Genomic DNA, 20,017 nt, shown 5'->3' on the forward strand with positions numbered 1-20,017 from the left:
CAATGCTGTATAGTAAGCTACTGTATCAATAGATCTAGTTATTCACATATTTTTGTGATTGAACAAGCATTTCGCTGCACTCGCAATAACATCTGCTAACCATGTGTGACCAATAAAATGTGATTTGCTTTGCGTCTTGCTCTAAACACAACACTCCTGTTTATGTCTGATTATCTCAAGAGAAGTAAAGCTTTGACACGAACTGGTGTGTGTTTCACCTATTCAGCTCTTTCAGATCAGTGTAGTTGAATTAAGGTCAAATTAAAGGAGACAATGAGAGGATGCAAAGGCGAGAAAGACACTTTAAACATTTGAGAAGGGGCGGGGAGAAGGGTATTTGATTGACACACTTTGCGGCCAATAGCAGGACATTGCCGGGTCCACGGAGGCGTGTCTAACGTCCATTTTTCTCAACGCACGAAAACCAATCATACAGTAGGCTCCTCCTATACGTTGACAGACACTGTGATGACCAATGAGAAGAGGTGTAAGTGGATGACAGGCGGAGCCGCGGTCTGGAGCAGAGTCTGCGTGTCGCCTGACCGGATGATGACTGACTGAAGTTTTATCACTAGTTTTCTATTCCGTCTATTCTATTCATTTAAATAGCGCGTCACTGTAGCCCTGTTATTTAGAATCTAGTTACTGAGCCGAACCCAAATCTGACAACAATCACGTTTTAACAGTCGACTTGACTTTTACGCTTTTTCCGTGAAAGGAAACTCCAGTTCGCAAGTGAGAGAGCGCAAAGATCCGACCCATTTCTCTCTCGGAGTCTCTCTCTCCCTGTCTCTCTCCCTGTCTCTCTCTCCCTGTCTCTCTCTCCCTGTCTCTCCGAGAATCCTGAGTTGTCCACCGGAGAGAAGAGCAGCAGCCATGGGGAACCGGGGTATGGAAGACCTTATTCCCCTCATCAACAAGCTCCAGGACGCCTTCAGCTGCATCGGCCAGAGCTGCAACCTGGACCTGCCGCAAATCGCCGTGGTCGGAGGGCAGAGCGCCGGGAAAAGCTCCGTTCTGGAGAATTTCGTTGGAAGGTGAGTAGTAATGGTTATAAAGTGAAGGGTTGGATGCTGGCGGAGCTTTGGGGCTTTTTACATCAAGTTTGTAGTGCAAGTTATATGCTTTATATACCGTCCCTTGCACGGCGTAAAAGTAGCCAACGATGCAACATCGGGTCTACGAGTTGTCACGTCTTTTTTCCGGTTCTGATGAGCGGGTTTATTCACGAATAACGTTTACGCACTTTGCGCAACTAGCTGTCAAAATAAAGGGATAAAGGGCGTGGGGGGAGAGATAGTGGGGGTTTGAGAAAGGGGGGAAGAGACTGAAAGAGAATCTCTCTCTCTCTCTCTCTCTCTCACTCTCACTCACTCACTCACTCACTCACTCACACACTCACACACTCACACACACACACAGCAATCAGCTCATAGACCCACAGTATGTCTGTCTGTTATATTGACTCTATCCTATCGAACTTTAACATGGAACCTGTGTGTGTGTGTGTGTGTGTGTGCGTGTTCTTGTGTGTATGTTTCTGTTTATGTGCCAGTGTGTGTGTGTGTGTAGACTGGTGTTGTGGTTTATAGCCTAACATTATATAATATTCAATATATTGGTCTGTATAATTTGGTCTGTGTCATGTGTTAGCTTCATAGAGAGGTAGAGAGAGACGTCCCAAATTGAACCTTATTCACCACATAGTGTATTACTTATGAAGGGATTAGGGTCCTTAGTGCACTACTTATAAAGGGAATAGGGTCCATAGTGCTCTACTTATAAAGGGAATAGGGTCCATAGTGCACTACTTATAAAGGGAATAGGGCCCATAGTGTATTACTTAGTGCACTACTTATAAAGGGAATAGGGCCCATAGTGTATTACTTAGTGCACTACTTATAAAGGGAATAGGACCCATAGTGTATTACTTAGTGCACTACTTATAAAGGGAATAGGGCCCATAGTGTAGTACTTAGTGCACTATAAAGGGAATAGGGCCCATAGTGTAGTACTTAGTGCACTATAAAGGGAATAGGGCCCATAGTGTATTACTTAGTGCACTATAAAGGGACTAGGGTCCATAGTGTAGTACTTAGTGCACTACTTATAAAGGGAATAGGGTCCATAGTGTAGTACTTAGTGCACTATAAAGGGAATAGGGTCCATAGTGTAGTACTTAGTGCACTACTTATAAAGGGAATAGGGTCCATAGTGTAGTACTTAGTCCACTACTTATAAAGGGAATAGGGTCCATAGTGTAGTACTTAGTGCACTATAAAGGGAATAGTGTCTGTAGTCTATTACTTTGTATGAAAGATAACACATTTTCTGTCCCTCTCATGCCCCATCCATATTTACATACTCCTGTGTGTGTGTGTGTGTGTGTGTGTGTGTGTGTGTGTGTGTGTGTGTGTGTGTGTGTGTGTCTCAGAGAGATAGACAGTAGGGGCATTGATGGGGTGGCTGGGTGGTGAGGTCATTATTGATGTCATAAGCTGTGATGTCATATGTCATGTCTGGTGGACGGTGGTATGTGTGTGTGTGTGTGTGTGGTGGCTGCATTAAGTCTAGGGGTCAATCCTATGTAGTAGTGCACTACACCCTATTTGCCCTAGTCAATAGTAGTGCACTACACCCTATTTGCCCTAGTCAATAGTAGTGCACTACACCCTATTTGCCCTAGTCAATAGTAGTGCACTGCACCCTATTTGCCCTAGTCAATAGTAGTGCACTACACCCTATTTGCCCTAGTCAATAGTAGTGCACTGCACCCTATTTGCCCTAGTCAATAGTAGTGCACTACACCCTATTTGCCCTAGTCAATAGTAGTGCACTACACCCTATTTGCCCTAGTCAATAGTAGGGCACTACACCCTATTTGCCCTAGTCAATAGTAGTGCACTGCACCCTATTTGCCCTAGTCAATAGTAGTGCACTGCACCCTATTTGCCCTAGTCAATAGTAGTGCACTACACCCTATTTGCCCTAGTCAATAGTAGTGCACTACACCCTATTTGCCCTAGTCAATAGTAGTGCACTACACCCTATTTGCCCTAGTCAATAGTAGTGCACTACACCCTATTTGCCCTAGTCAATAGTAGTGCACTACACCCTATTTGCCCTAGTCAATAGTAGTGCACTACACCCTATTTGCCCTAGTCAATAGTAGTGCACTACACCCTATTTGCCCTAGTCAATAGTAGTGCACTACACCCTATTTGCCCTAGTCAATGGTAGTGCACTACATAGGGAATAGGGTTTCATTTGGGATGTAGGGTGATCACTTCCTTCCTGTCTGCTTGGTCAGAGCTAAACAGTTAGGAAGAAGTGATGTGTGTGTGTGTCTGTGTGTCTGTGTGTGTGTGTGTCTGTGTGTCTGTGTGTGTGTGTGTGTGTGTGTCTGTGTGTCTATGTGTGTGTGTCTGTGTCTGTGTCTGTATGTGTCTGAAAGTCGTCTATTCTCCTCCAGCTGTTGCTGGCTTTTCCAGATTCTGACTTTACACTCCTGAAGTTGCCACCTTTCTCATGTGGATTATCAATTTATTTTACCGTTTCCACCGATCTGCCTGTAATGCTTTTCATGGAACAGTTTCTACCGATCTGCCTGTTATGCTTTTCATGGAACAGTTTCTACCGATCTGCCTGTTAATGCTTTTCATGGAACAGTTTCTACCGATCTGCCTGTAATGCTTTTCATGGAACAGTTTCTACCGATCTGCCTGTTATGCTTTTCATGGAACAGTTTCTACCGATCTGCCTGTTATGCTTTTCATGGAACAGTTTCTACCGATCTGCCTGTTATGCTTTTCATGGAACAGTTTCTCGATCTGCCTGTTATGCTTTTCATGGAACAGTTTCTACCGATCTGCCTGTTATGCTTTTCATGGAACAGTTTCTACCGATCTGCCTGTTATGCTTTTCATGGAACAGTTTCTACCGATCTGCCTGTTATGCTTTTCATGGAACAGTTTCTACCGATCTGCCTGTTATGCTTTTCATGGAACAGTTTCTACCGATCTGCCTGTTATGCTTTTCATGGATCAGTTTCCACCGATCTGCCTGTTATGCTTTTCATGGAACAGTTTCTACCGATCTGCCTGTTATGCTTTTCATGGATCAGTTTCCACCGATCTGCCTGTTATGCTTTTCATGGAACAGTTTCATTTGTAATAATGTCTTCATGTCTCTTCATGTCTCTAAATCATCATTCTATCCAAATCTAAATGAACACGATACAAACCTAAAAGGTAACTTATATTGCCATTGTCATCTATGTAAAGATAGCCTACATAAAGCCAACAAATACATTGTCAACTATGTAAAGATAGCCTACATAAAGCCAACAAATACAAACATTGTCAACTATGTAAAGATAGCCTACATAAAGCCAACAAATACAAACATTGTCAACTATGTAAAGATAGCCTACATAAAGCCAACAAATACAAACATTGTCAACTATGTAAAGATAGCCTACATAAAGCCAACAAATACAAACATTGCATCCTGCAGGTAGAAAATCTCCTGATAAAATGTTTTATATTGAATACGTCAACAGAAATGACCGTAACCAAAGTAACAAACATTGTAGATTAGAAATGATAGCAATTAACAGTAAATGTACTCCTGGTGATATATATATATATATATATATATAAAATGGGGAATTGATAGACACTAACAATCAGATGCAAATTCACACAATGAAGTTATGAAACAATGTGCCCAAATTGGCAGGAGAGAGCGCATTCTGCAGAGAGAAGTACATTGTACATCTGGGCGCTGCATGGTCTGACTTCTGCATTGGGCTGTGCAGCATTTAGGGTGATACGGCTTCAGGAGAGGTCAGGGCTTCAGGAGAAGTCAGGGCTTCAGGAGAAGTCAGGGCATTTATGCTTCTTGCGCTTCGCAGAGCAGTGCAGAGCTGTTGTCAAGGAAGTGTGTTTGTGTTTTCTACCGGATGTAATCTCCCCCACCTACCATTTAAAAAATATATATTTTTTTATTTCACCTTTATTTAACCAGGTAGGCCAGTTGAGAACAAGTTTTCATTTACAATTGCGACCTGGCCAAGATAAAGCAAAGCAGTTTGACACATACAACAACACAGAGTTACACATGGAATAAACAACAACATACAGTCAACAACACAGAATAATAAAAAGTATATATACAGTGTGTGCAAATGAGGTAATTTAAGGGAGGTAAGGCATTAAATAGGCCATAGTGGCGAGGTAATTACAATATAGCAATTAAACACTGGAGTAATAGATATGCAGAAGATGAATGTGCAAGTAGAGATACTGGGGTGCAAAGGAGCAAAATAAATAAATACAGTATGGGGATGCGGTAGTTGGATGGGCTGTTACAGATGGGCTATGTACAGGTGCAATGCTCTGTGAGCTAACCAATCATGTCAATGTAGAGCTGTACAGAGCCCTCTGCATTGGTTCAACATTTGGGAGGCGCTTGGCGATGCGGTAGGGAGTGCCGTTGGGCCTCTGCGTTGGTTCAACATTTGGGAGGGGCATGGCGATGTGGTAGGGAGTGCCGTTGGGCCTCTGCGTTGGTTCAACATTTGGGAGGGGCATGGTGATGTGGTAGGGAGTGCCGTTGGGCCTCTGCATTGGTTCAACATTTTGGTGCGGTAGGGAGTGCGTTGGGCCTCTGCGTTGGTTCAACATTTGGGAGGGGCATGGCGATGTGGTAGGGAGTGCCGTTGGGCCTCTGCGTTGGTTCAACATTTGGGAGGGGCATGGCGATGTGGTAGGGAGTGCCGTTGGGCCTCTGCATTGGTTCAACATTTGGGAGGGGCATGGCGATGTGGTAGGGAGTGCCGTTGGGCCTCTGCGTTGGTTCAACATTTGGGAGGGGCATGGCGATGTGGTAGGGAGTGCCGTTGGGCCTCTGCGTTGGTTCAACATTTGGGAGGGGCATGGCGATGTGGTAGGGAGTGCCGTTGGGCCTCTGCGTTGGTTCAACATTTGGGAGGGGCATGGTGATGTGGTAGGGAGTGCCGTTGGGCCTCTGCGTTGGTTCAACATTTGGGAGGGGCATGGTGATGTGGTAGGGAGTGCCGTTGGGCCTCTGCGTTGGTTCAACATTTGGGAGGGGCATGGCGATGTGGTAGGGAGTGCCGTTGGGCCTCTGCGTTGGTTCAACATTTGGGAGGGGCATGGCGATGTGGTAGGGAGTGCCGTTGGGCCTCTGCTTGCCTCTGGAGGCTCTGCAATTAGGTCACACCTTTCATATGGAGCCTCTGACCATATCTTCAGATCAAGTATAAATAGGCTTTTAGTCTCGGCCTCCATAATGGATTAGTGCCCTGAGATGGGCGCAAATATATATGTATTTGTTACTGCTCGACTCAAACAATCTTAGTCAACCAACAGCCTGACGACCAAACAATCGACCGGTCAACTAATTGGGGTCAGCCCTAATGTACTGTATGTGTGTGTGTGTGTGTGCAATAGTGGTTGGTTGGGAGAAACTTGACTGTCCGTATTCCCCTCCCCCTTACTGTCCTGGATCTAACACACACACACACACACACACACACACACACACACACACACACACACACACACACACACACACACACACACACACACGGATGCTTTCAGGGCCCTGGGTTGATGCAAAGACGTTGACCTGGAAATTATTTGATTTCCATCGTATCGAGAGTCAAATAACCTATCTTCTCTCAGTCTCTCTTTCCCTTCATCTCTCTCCCTCAATCTCCCCCTCTCGTTCTCTCCCTGTATCTCTCTCTCTCCCTTTCTCTCTCCCTCTCTCTCTCTTTTCTCTCACTGTTTTTCCATCTCTCTCTCTTTCCCTCTCTCTCAATTCAATTTCAATGAGCTTTGTTGTCATGACGTATTGATGATAGTGCCAAAGCACAATGTTACATTAGAAAAAGTGTACACTCTTAGAACAAAAGGGTTCTTCGGCTGTCCCCGTAGGAAACCCCTTTTTGGTTCTAGGGAGACCCTTTTTGGAAAGGGCCCTACATGGAACCCAAAAGGGTTCTACCTGGAACGAAAAAGGATCTATCTGGAACCAAAAAAGGTTCTTCAAAGGGTTCTCTGGGTACAGCTGAATAAACCTTTTAGGTTCTAGAGGTCTTTTTTTTCTTCTAAGAGTGTAATGAACAATTATTAATAATGAACAGGTTATGGAGTGGTCTGTGTGTGTGTGTGTGTGTGTGTGTGTGTTAAATGATCTGCGTCTTTCTTCAAGGGACTTTCTGCCCCGGGGCTCTGGTATCGTGACCCGAAGACCTCTCGTGCTTCAACTGGTCAACAACCAAGCAGGTGGATACACACACACACACTCACGCACGTACACACACACACACACACACTCAAGCACACACAAACGCACGTGCACACACACTCGTACACACACACACACACAGGGATGCACGCACACTCACACACACACACATACAAACACATACTTGCACAAGCACACAAACAAGCACACTCACACACAGACGAAGACATTTGAAGACATGTTATGATAAAGTATCTGTGAGGGAGAAATGTAGAAGACTGATCTCACCATAGAATGACTTAGAACTCTAGAATTAGAATGGACACGGTCTAAAAAATCACCTTAGAACTCTAGAATGGACCCTGTCTAAAGATCACCTTAGAACTCTAGAATTAGAATGGACACGGTCTAAAAAATCACCTTAGAACTCTATAATGGACCCTGTCTAAAAATCACCTTAGAACTCTAGAATGGACCCTGTCTAAAAATCACCTTAGAACTCTAGAATGGACACTGTCTAAAAATCACTTTAGAACTCTAGAATGGACACTGTCTAAAAATCACCTTAGAACTCTAGAATGGACACTGTCTAAAAATCACCTTAGAACTCTAGAATGGACACTGTCTAAAAATCACCTTAGAACTCTAGAATGGACACTGTCTAAAAATGACCTTAGAACTCTAAAATGGACACTGTCTAAAAATGACCTTAGAACTCTAAAATGGACACTGTCTAAAAATTACCTTAGAACTCTAAAATGGACACTGTCTAAAAATGACCTTAGAACTCTAAAATTAGAATGGACACTGTCTAAAAATTACCTTAGAACTCTGCTTAGCTCTATTCTGTTTATTTTTATCCTAAAAAAACTTATTGCAAACAGGATGCATGAATATTTGTATTTTTTACACTGTCATTTAGGTTAGTATTGTGGAGTAACTACAATGTTGTTGATCCATCCTCAGTTTCCTCCTATCACAGCCACTAAACTCTGTAACTGTTTTAAAGTCACCATTGGTGACTCTGGCAACTGAGTTGGGAAGGACGCCTGTATCTTTGTAGTGACTGGCTGTATTGATACACCATCCAAAGTGTAATTAATAACTTCACCATAACATTCTCAAAGGGATATTCAATGTTTGCTTCTTTTTGTTGACCTATCTACCAATCGGTGCCCTTCTTTGTGAGGCATTTGAAAACCTCCCTGGTCTTTGTGGTTGAATCTGTGTTTGAAATTCACTGCTCGACTGAGGGACCTTACAGATAATTATATGTGTGGGGTAGAGATGAGGTAGTCATTCAAAAAGTATGTTAAACACTATTATTACACACAGAGTGAGTCCATACATCTTATTATGTGAAATGTTAAGCATATGTTTACTCCTGAACTCATTTAGATTCGCCATAACACAGGGCTGGATTACTTATTGACTCAAGCCATAACACAGGGCTGGATTACTTATTGACTCAAGCCATAACACAGGGCTGGATTACTTATTGACTCAAGCCATAACACAGGGCTGGATTACTTATTGACTCAAGCCATAACACAGGGCTGGATTACTTATTGACTCAAGCCATAACACAGGGCTGGATTACTTATTGACTCAAGCCATAACACAGGGCTGGATTACTTATTGACTCAAGACATTTCAGCTTTTCATTTTTAATGAATTAGTCAAAAAATGTAAAAACATAACTCAAATTTGACATTATGGGGTATGGTGTGTAGGCCAGTAACACAATCTGAATTTAATCAATCATGACATGCTTCGTTTTTGTGGTGATTTACAGATGTTTTCTCCCTCCCTCCCTCCCTCCCTCCCTCCCTCCCTCCCTCCCTCCCTCCCTCCCTCCCTCCCTCCCTCCCTCCCTCCAACCTCTTCTCTATGTCCCTCTCTCCCTCCCTCTCTCTATCCCTCCCTCCTTCTCTCCTTAATAACAGAGTATGCTGAGTTCCTTCATTGTAAAGGTCGTAAGTTTGTGGACTTTGATGAGGTGCGTTTGGAGATTGAGGCCGAGACTGATCGCATCACTGGGTCCAATAAGGGAATCTCTGCTGTTCCCATCAACCTCCGAGTCTATTCCCCTAATGGTACACACACGGACACGGACACACACACACGGACACGGACACACACACGGACACACACACGGACACACACGGACACACATACACACACACACATGGACACACGGACACACACACACACAGACACATACGGGCACACGGACACACAAGCACGGACGCATGCAAACATAGGCACACACGAACATGCAAAACACACAGTCCCGAATGCAGTTATGCTTTGTTAGGTTCTGATAAACAGAGTGAACAACTAATGGACAACTAGTCAAAGCACAAACCAAATGTTTTCCCCCTCTGGGTCAAACAGCTGCACAAGACAAAGTTTCCAACAGCACCAGTATTTATACCCTCCTTTAGGCAGAGTCTCCTGCTTGCTCGTCTAAACACTACGTCTATGTTGCTAGGCAGGAAGTCAAGAGATGTGTTTAATAAAACTGTTCCTTCTCCCTTCATCTGACCTGACCTCGGCCCACATTCCTCCCTAGTCCACATCTGACCTGACCTCGGCCCACATTCCTCCCTAGTCCACATCTGACCTGACCTCGGCCCACATTCCTCCCTAGTCCACATCTGACCTGACCTCGGCCCACATTCCTCCCTAGTCCACATCTGACCTGACCTCGGCCCACATTCCTCCCTAGTCCACATCTGACCTGACCTCGGCCCACATTCCTCACTAATCCACAGCGATCCGACCTTATCAGTGACCGTAACCATTAACCAGTATAGCCAGTATTTCAAACTACAACCCGACAGTCCCTCAATAGTATTTCCATACTGTTCAACCTCACATAAACTTTGAAAATGTCTTATAAATGAGCAGAAAATAAAACGTGATTCACTTTCACGGTTGATTATTTTGTTGACACCTCCGAGACTAATGTCCTCTGATCTGTAATTACACTATGGACTCTCATTTCCATCTCTCGTCGGACAACTGATAATGACTTTTCAGCTGGAGCTTTTGACTTCCTCCGATTCAGCTGGAGATGTTGACTTCATCCGTTTCAGCTGGAGCTTTTGACTTCCTCCGTTTCAGCTGGAGCTTTTGACTTCATCCGTTTCAGCTGGAGATGTTGACTTCATCTGTTTCAGCTGGAGCTTTTGACTTCATCCGTTTCAGCTGGAGATGTTGACTTCATCCGTTTCCGCTGGAGATGTAGACTTCATCCGTTTCCGCTGGAGATGTTGACTTCATCCGTTTCAGCTGGAGATGTTGACTTCATCCGTTTCAGCTGGAGATGTTGACTTCATCCGTTTCAGCTGGAGATGTTGACTTCATCCGTTTCCGCTGGAGATGTTGACTTCATCCGTTTCCGCTGGAGATGTTGACTTCATCCGTTTCAGCTGGAGATGTTGACTTCATCCGTTTCCGCTGGAGATGTTGACTTCATCCGTTTCAGTTGGAGATGTTGACTTCATCCGTTTCCGCTGGAGATGTTGACTTCATCCGTTTCAGCTGGAGATGTTGACTTCATCCGTTTCAGCTGGAGATTTTGACTTCATCCGTTTCAGCTGGAGATGTTGACTTCATCCGTTTCAGCTGGAGATGTTGACTTCATCCGTTTCAGCTGGAGATGTTGACTTCATTCGTTTCAGCTGGAGATGTTGACTTCATCCGTTTCAGCTGGAGATGTTGACTTCATCCGTTTCAGCTGGAGACGTTGACTTCATCCGTTTCAGCTGGAGATGTTGACTTCATCCATTTCCTCCTTCGGGTTCCTAAGAGAGTGATCGCACAAGACTTGAAAAGCAAAAGAAACACAAAACATAACAAGTATTAATAATGCCTTAAACTATGCATAATTACATATTCAAAGAAAAAAACAACATTTGATAACATGATGATTCCCAGTCTCTCTTCGCCTGACTCTATGCCTTCGGGATACTGTTCTGCTGGGTTCCACAAAAATGAAGGCCCTAGAAAAACCTCCTCATGCTTTCACCCAGTCTTCCCCTGTTCAACCACAGGTTACAAAAGGTGATCTAATAACATATTATATTCACTTCGCTCATCTCCTCCTCCATGGTCACCTGATAGTGGTGACCTTAATCAACTGTACTTCATCCTGAGGTAAATCAGCACTGTAAATACGTTTCAAGGTGATATCCCAGCAATACTACCCATGTAACCCCTGCTACCATTAACACTACACATGATGCATACTTCAAAATACCCCCTCATTTGCGCCGGAGTCTAGTTCCATGCTGTTACTATAGTCTAGTTCCACGTTACTATAGTCTAGTTCCATGCTCTTACTATAGTCTAGTTCCATGTTACTATAGTCTAGTTCCATGTTACTATAGTCTAGTTCCATGTTACTATAGTCTAGTTCCATGTTACTATAGTCTAGTTACATGTTGTTACTATAGTCTAGTTACATGTTGTTACTATAGTCTAGTTACATGTTGTTACTATAGTCTAGTTACATGTTGTTACTATAGTCTAGTTACATGTTGTTACTATAGTCTAGTTACATGTTGTTACTATAGTCTAGTTACATGTTGTTACTATAGTCTAGTTCCATGTTACTATAGTCTAGTTCCATGTTGTTACTATAGTCTAGTTCCATGTTACTATAGTCTAGTTCCATGTTGTTACTATAGTCTAGTTACATGTTACTATAGTCTAGTTCCATGTTGTTACTATAGTCTAGTTCCATGTTGTTACTATAGTCTAGTTCCATGTTGTTACTATAGTCTAGTTCCACGTTGTTACTATAGTCTAGTTCCATGTTATTACTATAGTCTAGTTCCATGTTACTATAGTCTAGTTCCATGTTACTGTAGTCTAGTTCCATGTTGTTACTATAGTCTAGTTCCATGTTGTTACTATAGTCTAGTTCCATGTTGTTACTATAGTCTAGTTCCATGTTGTTACTATTGTCTAGTTCCATGTTGTTACTATAGTCTAGTTCCATGTTGTTACTATAGTCTAGTTCCATGTTGTTACTATAGTCTAGTTCCATGTTGTTACTATTGTCTAGTTCCATGTTGTTACTATAGTCTAGTTCCATGTTACTATAGTCTAGTTCCATGTTACTGTAGTCTAGTTCCATGTTACTATAGTCTAGTTCCATGTTACTGTAGTCTAGTTCCATGTTACTGTAGTCTAGTTCCATGTTACTGTAGTCTAGTTCCATGTTACTGTAGTCTAGTTCCATGTTACTATAGTCTAGTTCCATGTTGTTACTATAGTCTAGTTCCATGTGTCACGAACCGGCTCAAAGCCCGTAACAAAGGGAGACAACGTGGAGATAAGGTGTAACAAAATATATATTTATTAAATAAGTAACTAAGTATAATATACAAAGGTGTGTGTAATCAGTAATCAGTAGTGTAAGTGAGTGTTTTGCATGCATGAATGTGATAATGCAGGGTGATGAAAGGTGCCAAAGCAAACAAACAAAAGGCCACCAAGAACCACAACACAATCTACAAAGGTGTCTGCATGGAGAGAGTCTCTTCCATGAATGTGGAAGAGGTCTATTTATCCTGGGAGACACCTGGCCCAGGTGTTTCCCATGTAGCTGACGACCCTCCCAACTCCACCCACCGGCATCCTAATAAGGAAACAAGAACAAAGAGAGAATACGGCAGACAGAGTTGGAGGGTCGTCACACATGTTACTATAGTCTAGTTCCATGTTGTTACTATAGTCTAGTTCCATGCTGTTACTGTAGCGAATGGCGTGAGAACAGCTGTTGCATTGACTCTGTCTCCTGTTCCTGATCTCCTATTGCTTCCATGGTTCACTGGAGCTTGGTGGTTCCATAGTTCACTGATATATCTAGGACTATCAGATACTCCCTACCAGTCTCCCAAGATTCACTGATATATCTAGGACTATCAGATACTCCCTACCAGTCTCCCAAGGTTCACTGATATATCTAGGACTGAGTCTATCAGATACTCCTTACCAGTCTTCCATGGTTCACTGATATATCTAGGACTGAGTCTATCAGATACTCCCTACCAGTCTCCCAAGATTCACTGATATATCTAGGACTATCAGATACTCCCTACCAGTCTCCCAAGGTTCACTGATATATCTAGGACTGAGTCTATCAGATACTCCTTACCAGTCTTCCATGGTTCACTGATATATCTAGGACTGAGTCTATCAGATACTCCCTACCAGTCTCCCATGGTTTTCTTGCAACCGACATCTACAATGAGATCCTATGTTCTGCTACAGTCAGTGGTCGAGTTAGGTCCACATCTCTCAGGTTAGGCTAGGTCCACATCTCTCAGGTTAGGCTAGGTACACATGTCTCAGGTTAGGTTAGGTACACATGTCTCAGGTTAGGTTAGGTACACATCTCTCAGGTTAGGATAGGTACACATCTCTCAAGTTAGGTTAGGTACACAGCTCTCAAGTTAGGTTAGGTACACATCTCTCGGGTTAGGTTAGGCACACATCTCTCATGCTAGGTTAGGTACACATCTCTCAGGTTAGGTTAGGCACACATCTCTCAAGTTAGGTTGGGTATACATCTCTCGGGTTAGGTTAGGCACACATCTCTCATGCTAGGTTATGTACACATCTCTCAGGTCAGGTTATGTACACATCTCTCAGGTTAGGTTAGGTACACATCTCTCGGGTTAGGTACACACCTCTCAGGTCAGGCTAGGTACACATCTCTCGGGTTAGGTACACATCTCTCAGGTCAGGTTAGGTACTCATCTCTCAGTTCAGGTTAGGTACTCATCTCTCAGTTCAGGTTAGGTACTCATCTCTCAGGTCAGGTTAGGTACACATCTCTCAGGCTAGGTTATGTACACATCTCTCAGGTTAGGTTAGGCACACATCTCTCGGGTTAGGCACACATCTCTCAGGTCAGGCTAGGTACACATCTCTCGGGTTAGGTACACATCTCTCAGGTCAGGTTAGGTACTCATCTCTCAGTTCAGGTTAGGTACTCATCTCTCAGGTCAGGTTAGATACACATCTCTCAGGCTAGGTTAGGTACACATCTCTCGGGCTAGGTTAGGTACACATCTCTTGGGTTAGTTACACATCTCTCGGGTTAGGTCAGGTACACATCTCTCAGGCTAGGTTAGGTACATATCTCTCGGGCCAGGCTAGGTACACATCTCTCAGGTTAGTTACACATCTCCCAGGTTAGGTTAGGTACACAGCTCTCATGTCAGGTTAGGTACACGTCTCTCAAGTTAGGCTAGGTACACATCTCTCAAGTTAGGTTAGGTACACAGCTCGCATGTCAGGTTAGGTACACATCTCTCAAGTTAGGCTAGGTATACATCTCTCAGGCCAGGTTAGGTACACATCTCGCAGGTTAGATTGGGTACACATCTCTCACGTTGGGTTAGGTACACATCTCTCAGGTTAGGTTAGGTGCACACCTCCCATGTTAGGTTAGGTACACATCTCTCGGGTTATGTACACATCTCTCGGGTTAGGTTAGGTACACAACTCTCGGGCTAGGTTAGGTACACACCTCTCAGGTTAGTTACACATCTCTCAGGTTAGGTACACAGCTCTCAGGTTAGGTTAGGTACACATCTCTCAGGTTAGATACACAGATGTTAGGTTAGGTACACATCTCTCAGGCTAGGTACACAGCTGTTAGGTTAGGTACACATCTCTCAGGCTAGGTACACAGCTGTTAGGTTAGGTACACATCTCTCAGGTTAGTTACACATCTCCCACGTTAGTTTAGGTACACAGCTCTCAGGTTAGTTTAGGTACACAGCTCTCAGGTTAGTTTAGGTACACAGCTCTCAGGTTAGTTTAGGTACACAGCTCTCAGGTTAGTTTAGGTACACTTCTCTCAAGTTAGTTTAGGTACACATCTCTCAAGTTAGTTTAGGTACACTTATCTCAGGTCAGGTTATGTACACATCTCTCAAGTTCAGTTAGGTACACAGCTCTCATGTCAGGTTAGGTACATGTCTCTCAGGTTAGGTTAGGTACACATCTCTCAGGTCAGGTTAGGTACACATCTCTCATCCCAAGGCCCATCTACAGTTCTTTGTGAACACCCCTGTTACAGTGTAAACCTCCCTCTCTGTAGATTGATGTACAATGAGCAAATACATTTTCCATTTTAATTTAATAATTTAATCTCTCTCTCCCTCTTTCTCTCTCTCTGTCTGTCTCTCTCTTTCTGTTTCTCTCTCTCTCCCTGTCTCTCTCTCTCCCTCTCTCTGTCCCTCCCCCCTTCTCTCTCTCCCTCCCTCTATCCTCCCCCCTTTCCCACACACCCTCCCTTCCTCTCTCCATCTCTCCCTCTCCCTACTCCCATCCCTCTCTCCCTACTCCCATCCCTCTCTCCCTCCTCCCTCTATCCTCCCCCTTTCCCACACACCCTCCCTTCCTCTCTCCCTCTCCCTACTCCCATCCCTCTCTCCCTACTCCCATCCCTCTCTCCCTCTATCCCTCCCTCCCTCCCTCCTCAGTGTTAAACCTGACTCTTATAGATCTACCAGGGATGACTAAGGTAGCAGTGGGAGACCAGCCAGTCGACATCGAGCACCAGATCAGAGACATGCTGATGCAGGTCAGAGACTGTGGTTACGGTCCCAACTGGCACCCTATTCCCAAAATGGCATCCTATTCCCTATATAGTGCACTACTTTTGACTAGAATGGCACCCTATTCCCTAGATAGTGCACTACTTTTGACCAGATGGCAGCCTATTCCCTAGATAGTGCACTACTTTTGACCAGAATGGCATCCTATTCCCTAGATAGTGCACTACTTTTGACCAGATGGCACTCTATTCTCTATACACTTTAAATATTAGAGTAATATAGTATATCTTCTATGTTGTGTGTAGTTCATATCCAAAGAGTAATAAAGTACATGTTAAAGTAATTAAGTATATGTTAAAGAGAAAGGGGGTAATTAAGTATATGTTACAGGGAAAGGGGGTAATTAAGTATATGTTAAAGGGAAAGGGGGTAATTAAGTATATGTTAAAGAGAAAGAGAAAGGGGGTAATTAAGTATATGTTAAAGAGAAAGAGAAAGGGGGTAATTAAGTATATGTTAAAGAGAAAGGGGGTAATTAAGTATATGTTAAAGGTAAAGGGGGTAATTAAGTATATGTTAAAGGTAAAGGGGGTAATTAAATATATGTTAAAGGAAAAGGGGTAATTAAGTATATGTTAAAGGAAAGGGGGTAATTAAGTATATGTTAAAGAGAAAGAAAGGGGGTAATTAAGTATATGTTAAAGAGAAAGGGGGTAATTAAGTATATGTTAAAGGTAAAGGGGTAATTAAGTATATGTTAAAGGTAAAGGGGTAATTAAATATATGTTAAAGGAAAAGGGGTAATTAAGTATATGTTAAAGGGAAAGGGGTAATTAAGTATATGTTAAAGGAAAGGGGTAATTAAAAGGGAAAGGGGGTAATTAAGTATATGTTAAAGGGAAAGGGGGTAATTAAGTATATGTTAAAGAGAAAGGGGGTAATTAAGTATATGTTAAAGAGAAAGGGGGTAATTAAGTATATGTTAAAGGAAAAGGGGGTAATTAAGTATATGTTAAAGAGAAAGGGGGTAATTAAGTATATGTTAAAGAGAAAGAGAAAGGGGGTAATTAAGTATATGTTAAAGAGAAAGAAAAAGGGGGTAATTAAGTACATGTTAAAGGGAAAGAGAAAGGGGGTAATTAAGTATATGTTAAAGGGGCAATCTGCAGTTGCTTCATCCATTTTGGGACGTATAAGTGAATGATATGTACATATTGATATATTGAATATAAGGTGTTAGTGCTTCCTGAGCTTAGTTCAACTGTCACACTGCATCAGATCCCAAAAGAGAAGCTTGTTTTACTGTTGTTGTTGTTGTAAACAATGTAAATGTAAACAAACTCTATATGGCTTCATAACATGGTTAAAACGATCATGTTGATATCATGGACGGACAGTCCTTGCATCCATAGCTCTGCCTGAATTTGAGAGGGGTTACATTTCTCCAGGCCCAGCTTTTACTGAAACATGGGTCAGTAGAGAGCTTTATTATTCTTTCAACTGCTGATTGCCTCTTTAAAGTAATATAGTCTTGTCTTCTATGTTATGTACTAAAATGTATATATTCTATGCACTTAATAACTAAATAATCCTGTCTGATTCTGGTATATGCTGTTTATAACTAAAGAATCCTGTCTGACCCTGTTATATGCTGTTTATAACTAAAGAATCCTGTCTGATCCTGTTATATGCTGTTTATAACTAAATAATCCTGTCTGATCCTGTTATATGTAGTTCATAACTAAAGAATCCTGTCTGACCCTGTTATATGCTGTTTATAACTAAAGAATCCTGTCTGATTCTGTTATATGTAGTTCATAACTAAATAATCCTGTCTGATCCTGTTATATGTAGTTCATAACTAAATAATCCTGTCTGATCCTGTTATATGTAGTTCATAACTAAATAATCCTGTCTGATCCTGTTATATGTAGTTCATAACTAAAGAATCCTGTCTGACCCTGTTATATGCTGTTTATAACTAAAGAATCCTGTCTGATTCTGTTATATGCTGTTTATAACTAAATAATCCTGTCTGATCCTGTTATATGTAGTTCATAACTAAAGAATCCTGTCTGATCCTGGCTGTGACTCCAGCTAACCAGGATCTGGCCAACTCTGATGCTCTCAAGATTTCTAAGGAGGTCGACCCTCAAGGTAAGGGGGGCAGAGTGTGTGTAGAGGGCTTACGTCTCTGTGTGTGTAGAGGGCAAATCTGTTATGTTGTATGTGTTCTAACAGGCCCACAATGTGGTTACTAAAATCCGATTTGGAAATATTTGGCTGTTTTCGCTGCATAAAAGTGGTCAAACTCTTACCTGATCTTTTCATATAATGGGATGGAGAGAGAGTGGAAAGAGTGGAAAGTTGCCACGGCGACGACCTGTGTTGACCTATGTGTTTCCAGGGTTACGCACCATCGGAGTGATCACCAAGCTGGACCTGATGGACGAGGGGACGGACGCACGGGACATTCTAGAGAATAAACTACTGCCGCTACGAAGGGGTGACACACACACACACACACACACACACACTCCTGTTATAAGCTGCTCCCTCCAGGTTATAACAGGGTAATAACCACCTCTCCTCCTCTCCAGGTTACATCGGGGTGGTGAATCGTAGTCAGAAGGATATTGACGGCAGGAAGGATATTAAAGCAGCTCTGGGTGCAGAGAGGAAGTTCTTCCTGTCTCATCCAGGATACAGACACATAGCTGACCGCATGGGAACACCACATCTACAGAAAACACTCAACCAGGTTAGATATGTAGACACTATATCAACATTTGACTAGTTCTTCAAAGTAGATAAGATATACTTTCACAAACTGTCTCTGTCCCTCTCTCTCTCTTGTCGTTGTGTACATTCCTATTCCATGTGGTCTGTGTGTTTATAACCCAGCACAGCAGGGTGTAAAACTGTCTCTGGCCAGAGATCTGTAGATAATGATGAGATGCTCATGTCTCTGCTCTAACAATGGGAGTCGTTGTCCCAAACGCAGGAATGGAGGCGACAAGCTCAGATCTGCATATTTTGCCCATAGAAACACATTGGGCTTATTTTGGACAGATTTTTAGCAAGTGAAACCTCTCGTTTCGCCTCTTCCTCTCTGACCCGTCTAGGGAAAAAACAGGTGCAATGGGTTAAGGTCATTGTAGTTCATTATTACGTTTCTGCACTGAACTAGGTTGAATATTTGCTTCAGCCCAGCGTCCCACATATTTTTTGACTTGATATATCTTGTGAATTATTTGATTTCTCTCTAGAGAAACAGCGGTTCAAGTAATTGAACCGACGTCAGCCAATTAGTTATAACCCCCCAAAAACGGAAATGTCAGTTAATCGCTCGACACTACTCTCTCTGTCTCTGTGTCTTTCTCTTTCTCTCTCACTCTGTCTATATCTTTCTCTTTCTCTCTCACTCTGTCTCTGTCTTTCTCTTTCTCTCTCAATCTTTCTCTCTCTCTCTGTCTCTATCTTTCTCTTTCTCTCTCACTCTGTCTATATCTTTCTCTTTCTCTCTCACTCTCTCTCTTTCTCTTTCACTCTCACTCTGTCTCTCTGTCTCTATCTTTCTCTCTCTCTCACTCTCTCTATCTTTCTCTCTCACCCTGTCTCCATCTTTCTCTCTCACTCTGTCTCTCTTTCTCTTTCTCTCTCAATCTTTCTCTCTCTCTCTGTCTCTGTCTTTCTCTTTCTCTCTCACTCTGTCTATATCTTTCTCTCTCACTCTCTCTCTTTCTCTTTCTCTTTCACTCTCAATCTTTCTCTCTGTCTCTATTTTTCTCTTTCTCTCCCACCCTGTCTCTATCTTTCTCTTTCTCTATCAATCTTTCTCTCTGTCTCTCTTTCTCTTTCTCTCTCACTCTGTCTCTATCTTTCTCTCTCACCCTGTCTCCATCTTTCTCTCTCACTCTGTCTCCATCTTTCTCTCTCACTCTATCTCCATCTTTCTCTCTCACTCTGTCTCCATCTTCTCTCTCACTCTGTCTCCATCTTCTCTCTCACTCTGTCTCCATCTTTCTCTCTCACTCTGTCTCCATCTTTCTCTCTCACTCTGTCTCCATCTTTCTCTCTCACTCTGTCTCCATCTTCTCTCTCACTCTGTCTCCATCTTCTCTCTCACTCTGTCTCCATCTTCTCTCTCA

The 20,017-nt window shown here is 42.8% G+C and overlaps 1 protein-coding gene across 1 annotated transcript in view; it reads left to right on the forward strand.

Annotated features, from left to right (window-relative positions):
- The first annotated feature begins 514 nt into the window (after nt 1–514).
- Nucleotides 515–20,017, forward strand: part of dnm2b (dynamin 2b) — a 74,141-nt gene continuing 54,638 nt past the window's right edge. The window contains exons 1-7 of the mRNA XM_065001096.1: nt 515–1,037; nt 7,243–7,316; nt 9,225–9,374; nt 15,792–15,892; nt 17,921–18,023; nt 18,274–18,372; nt 18,467–18,627. Of these exons, the coding sequence (XP_064857168.1) occupies nt 877–1,037; nt 7,243–7,316; nt 9,225–9,374; nt 15,792–15,892; nt 17,921–18,023; nt 18,274–18,372; nt 18,467–18,627 (849 nt within the window). The 5' untranslated portion in view covers nt 515–876. The remainder of the gene's footprint in view (nt 1,038–7,242; nt 7,317–9,224; nt 9,375–15,791; nt 15,893–17,920; nt 18,024–18,273; nt 18,373–18,466; nt 18,628–20,017) is intronic.

This window comes from Oncorhynchus nerka, linkage group LG15 (assembly GCF_034236695.1).
Source record: "Oncorhynchus nerka isolate Pitt River linkage group LG15, Oner_Uvic_2.0, whole genome shotgun sequence".
Taxonomy (NCBI): domain Eukaryota; kingdom Metazoa; phylum Chordata; class Actinopteri; order Salmoniformes; family Salmonidae; genus Oncorhynchus; species Oncorhynchus nerka.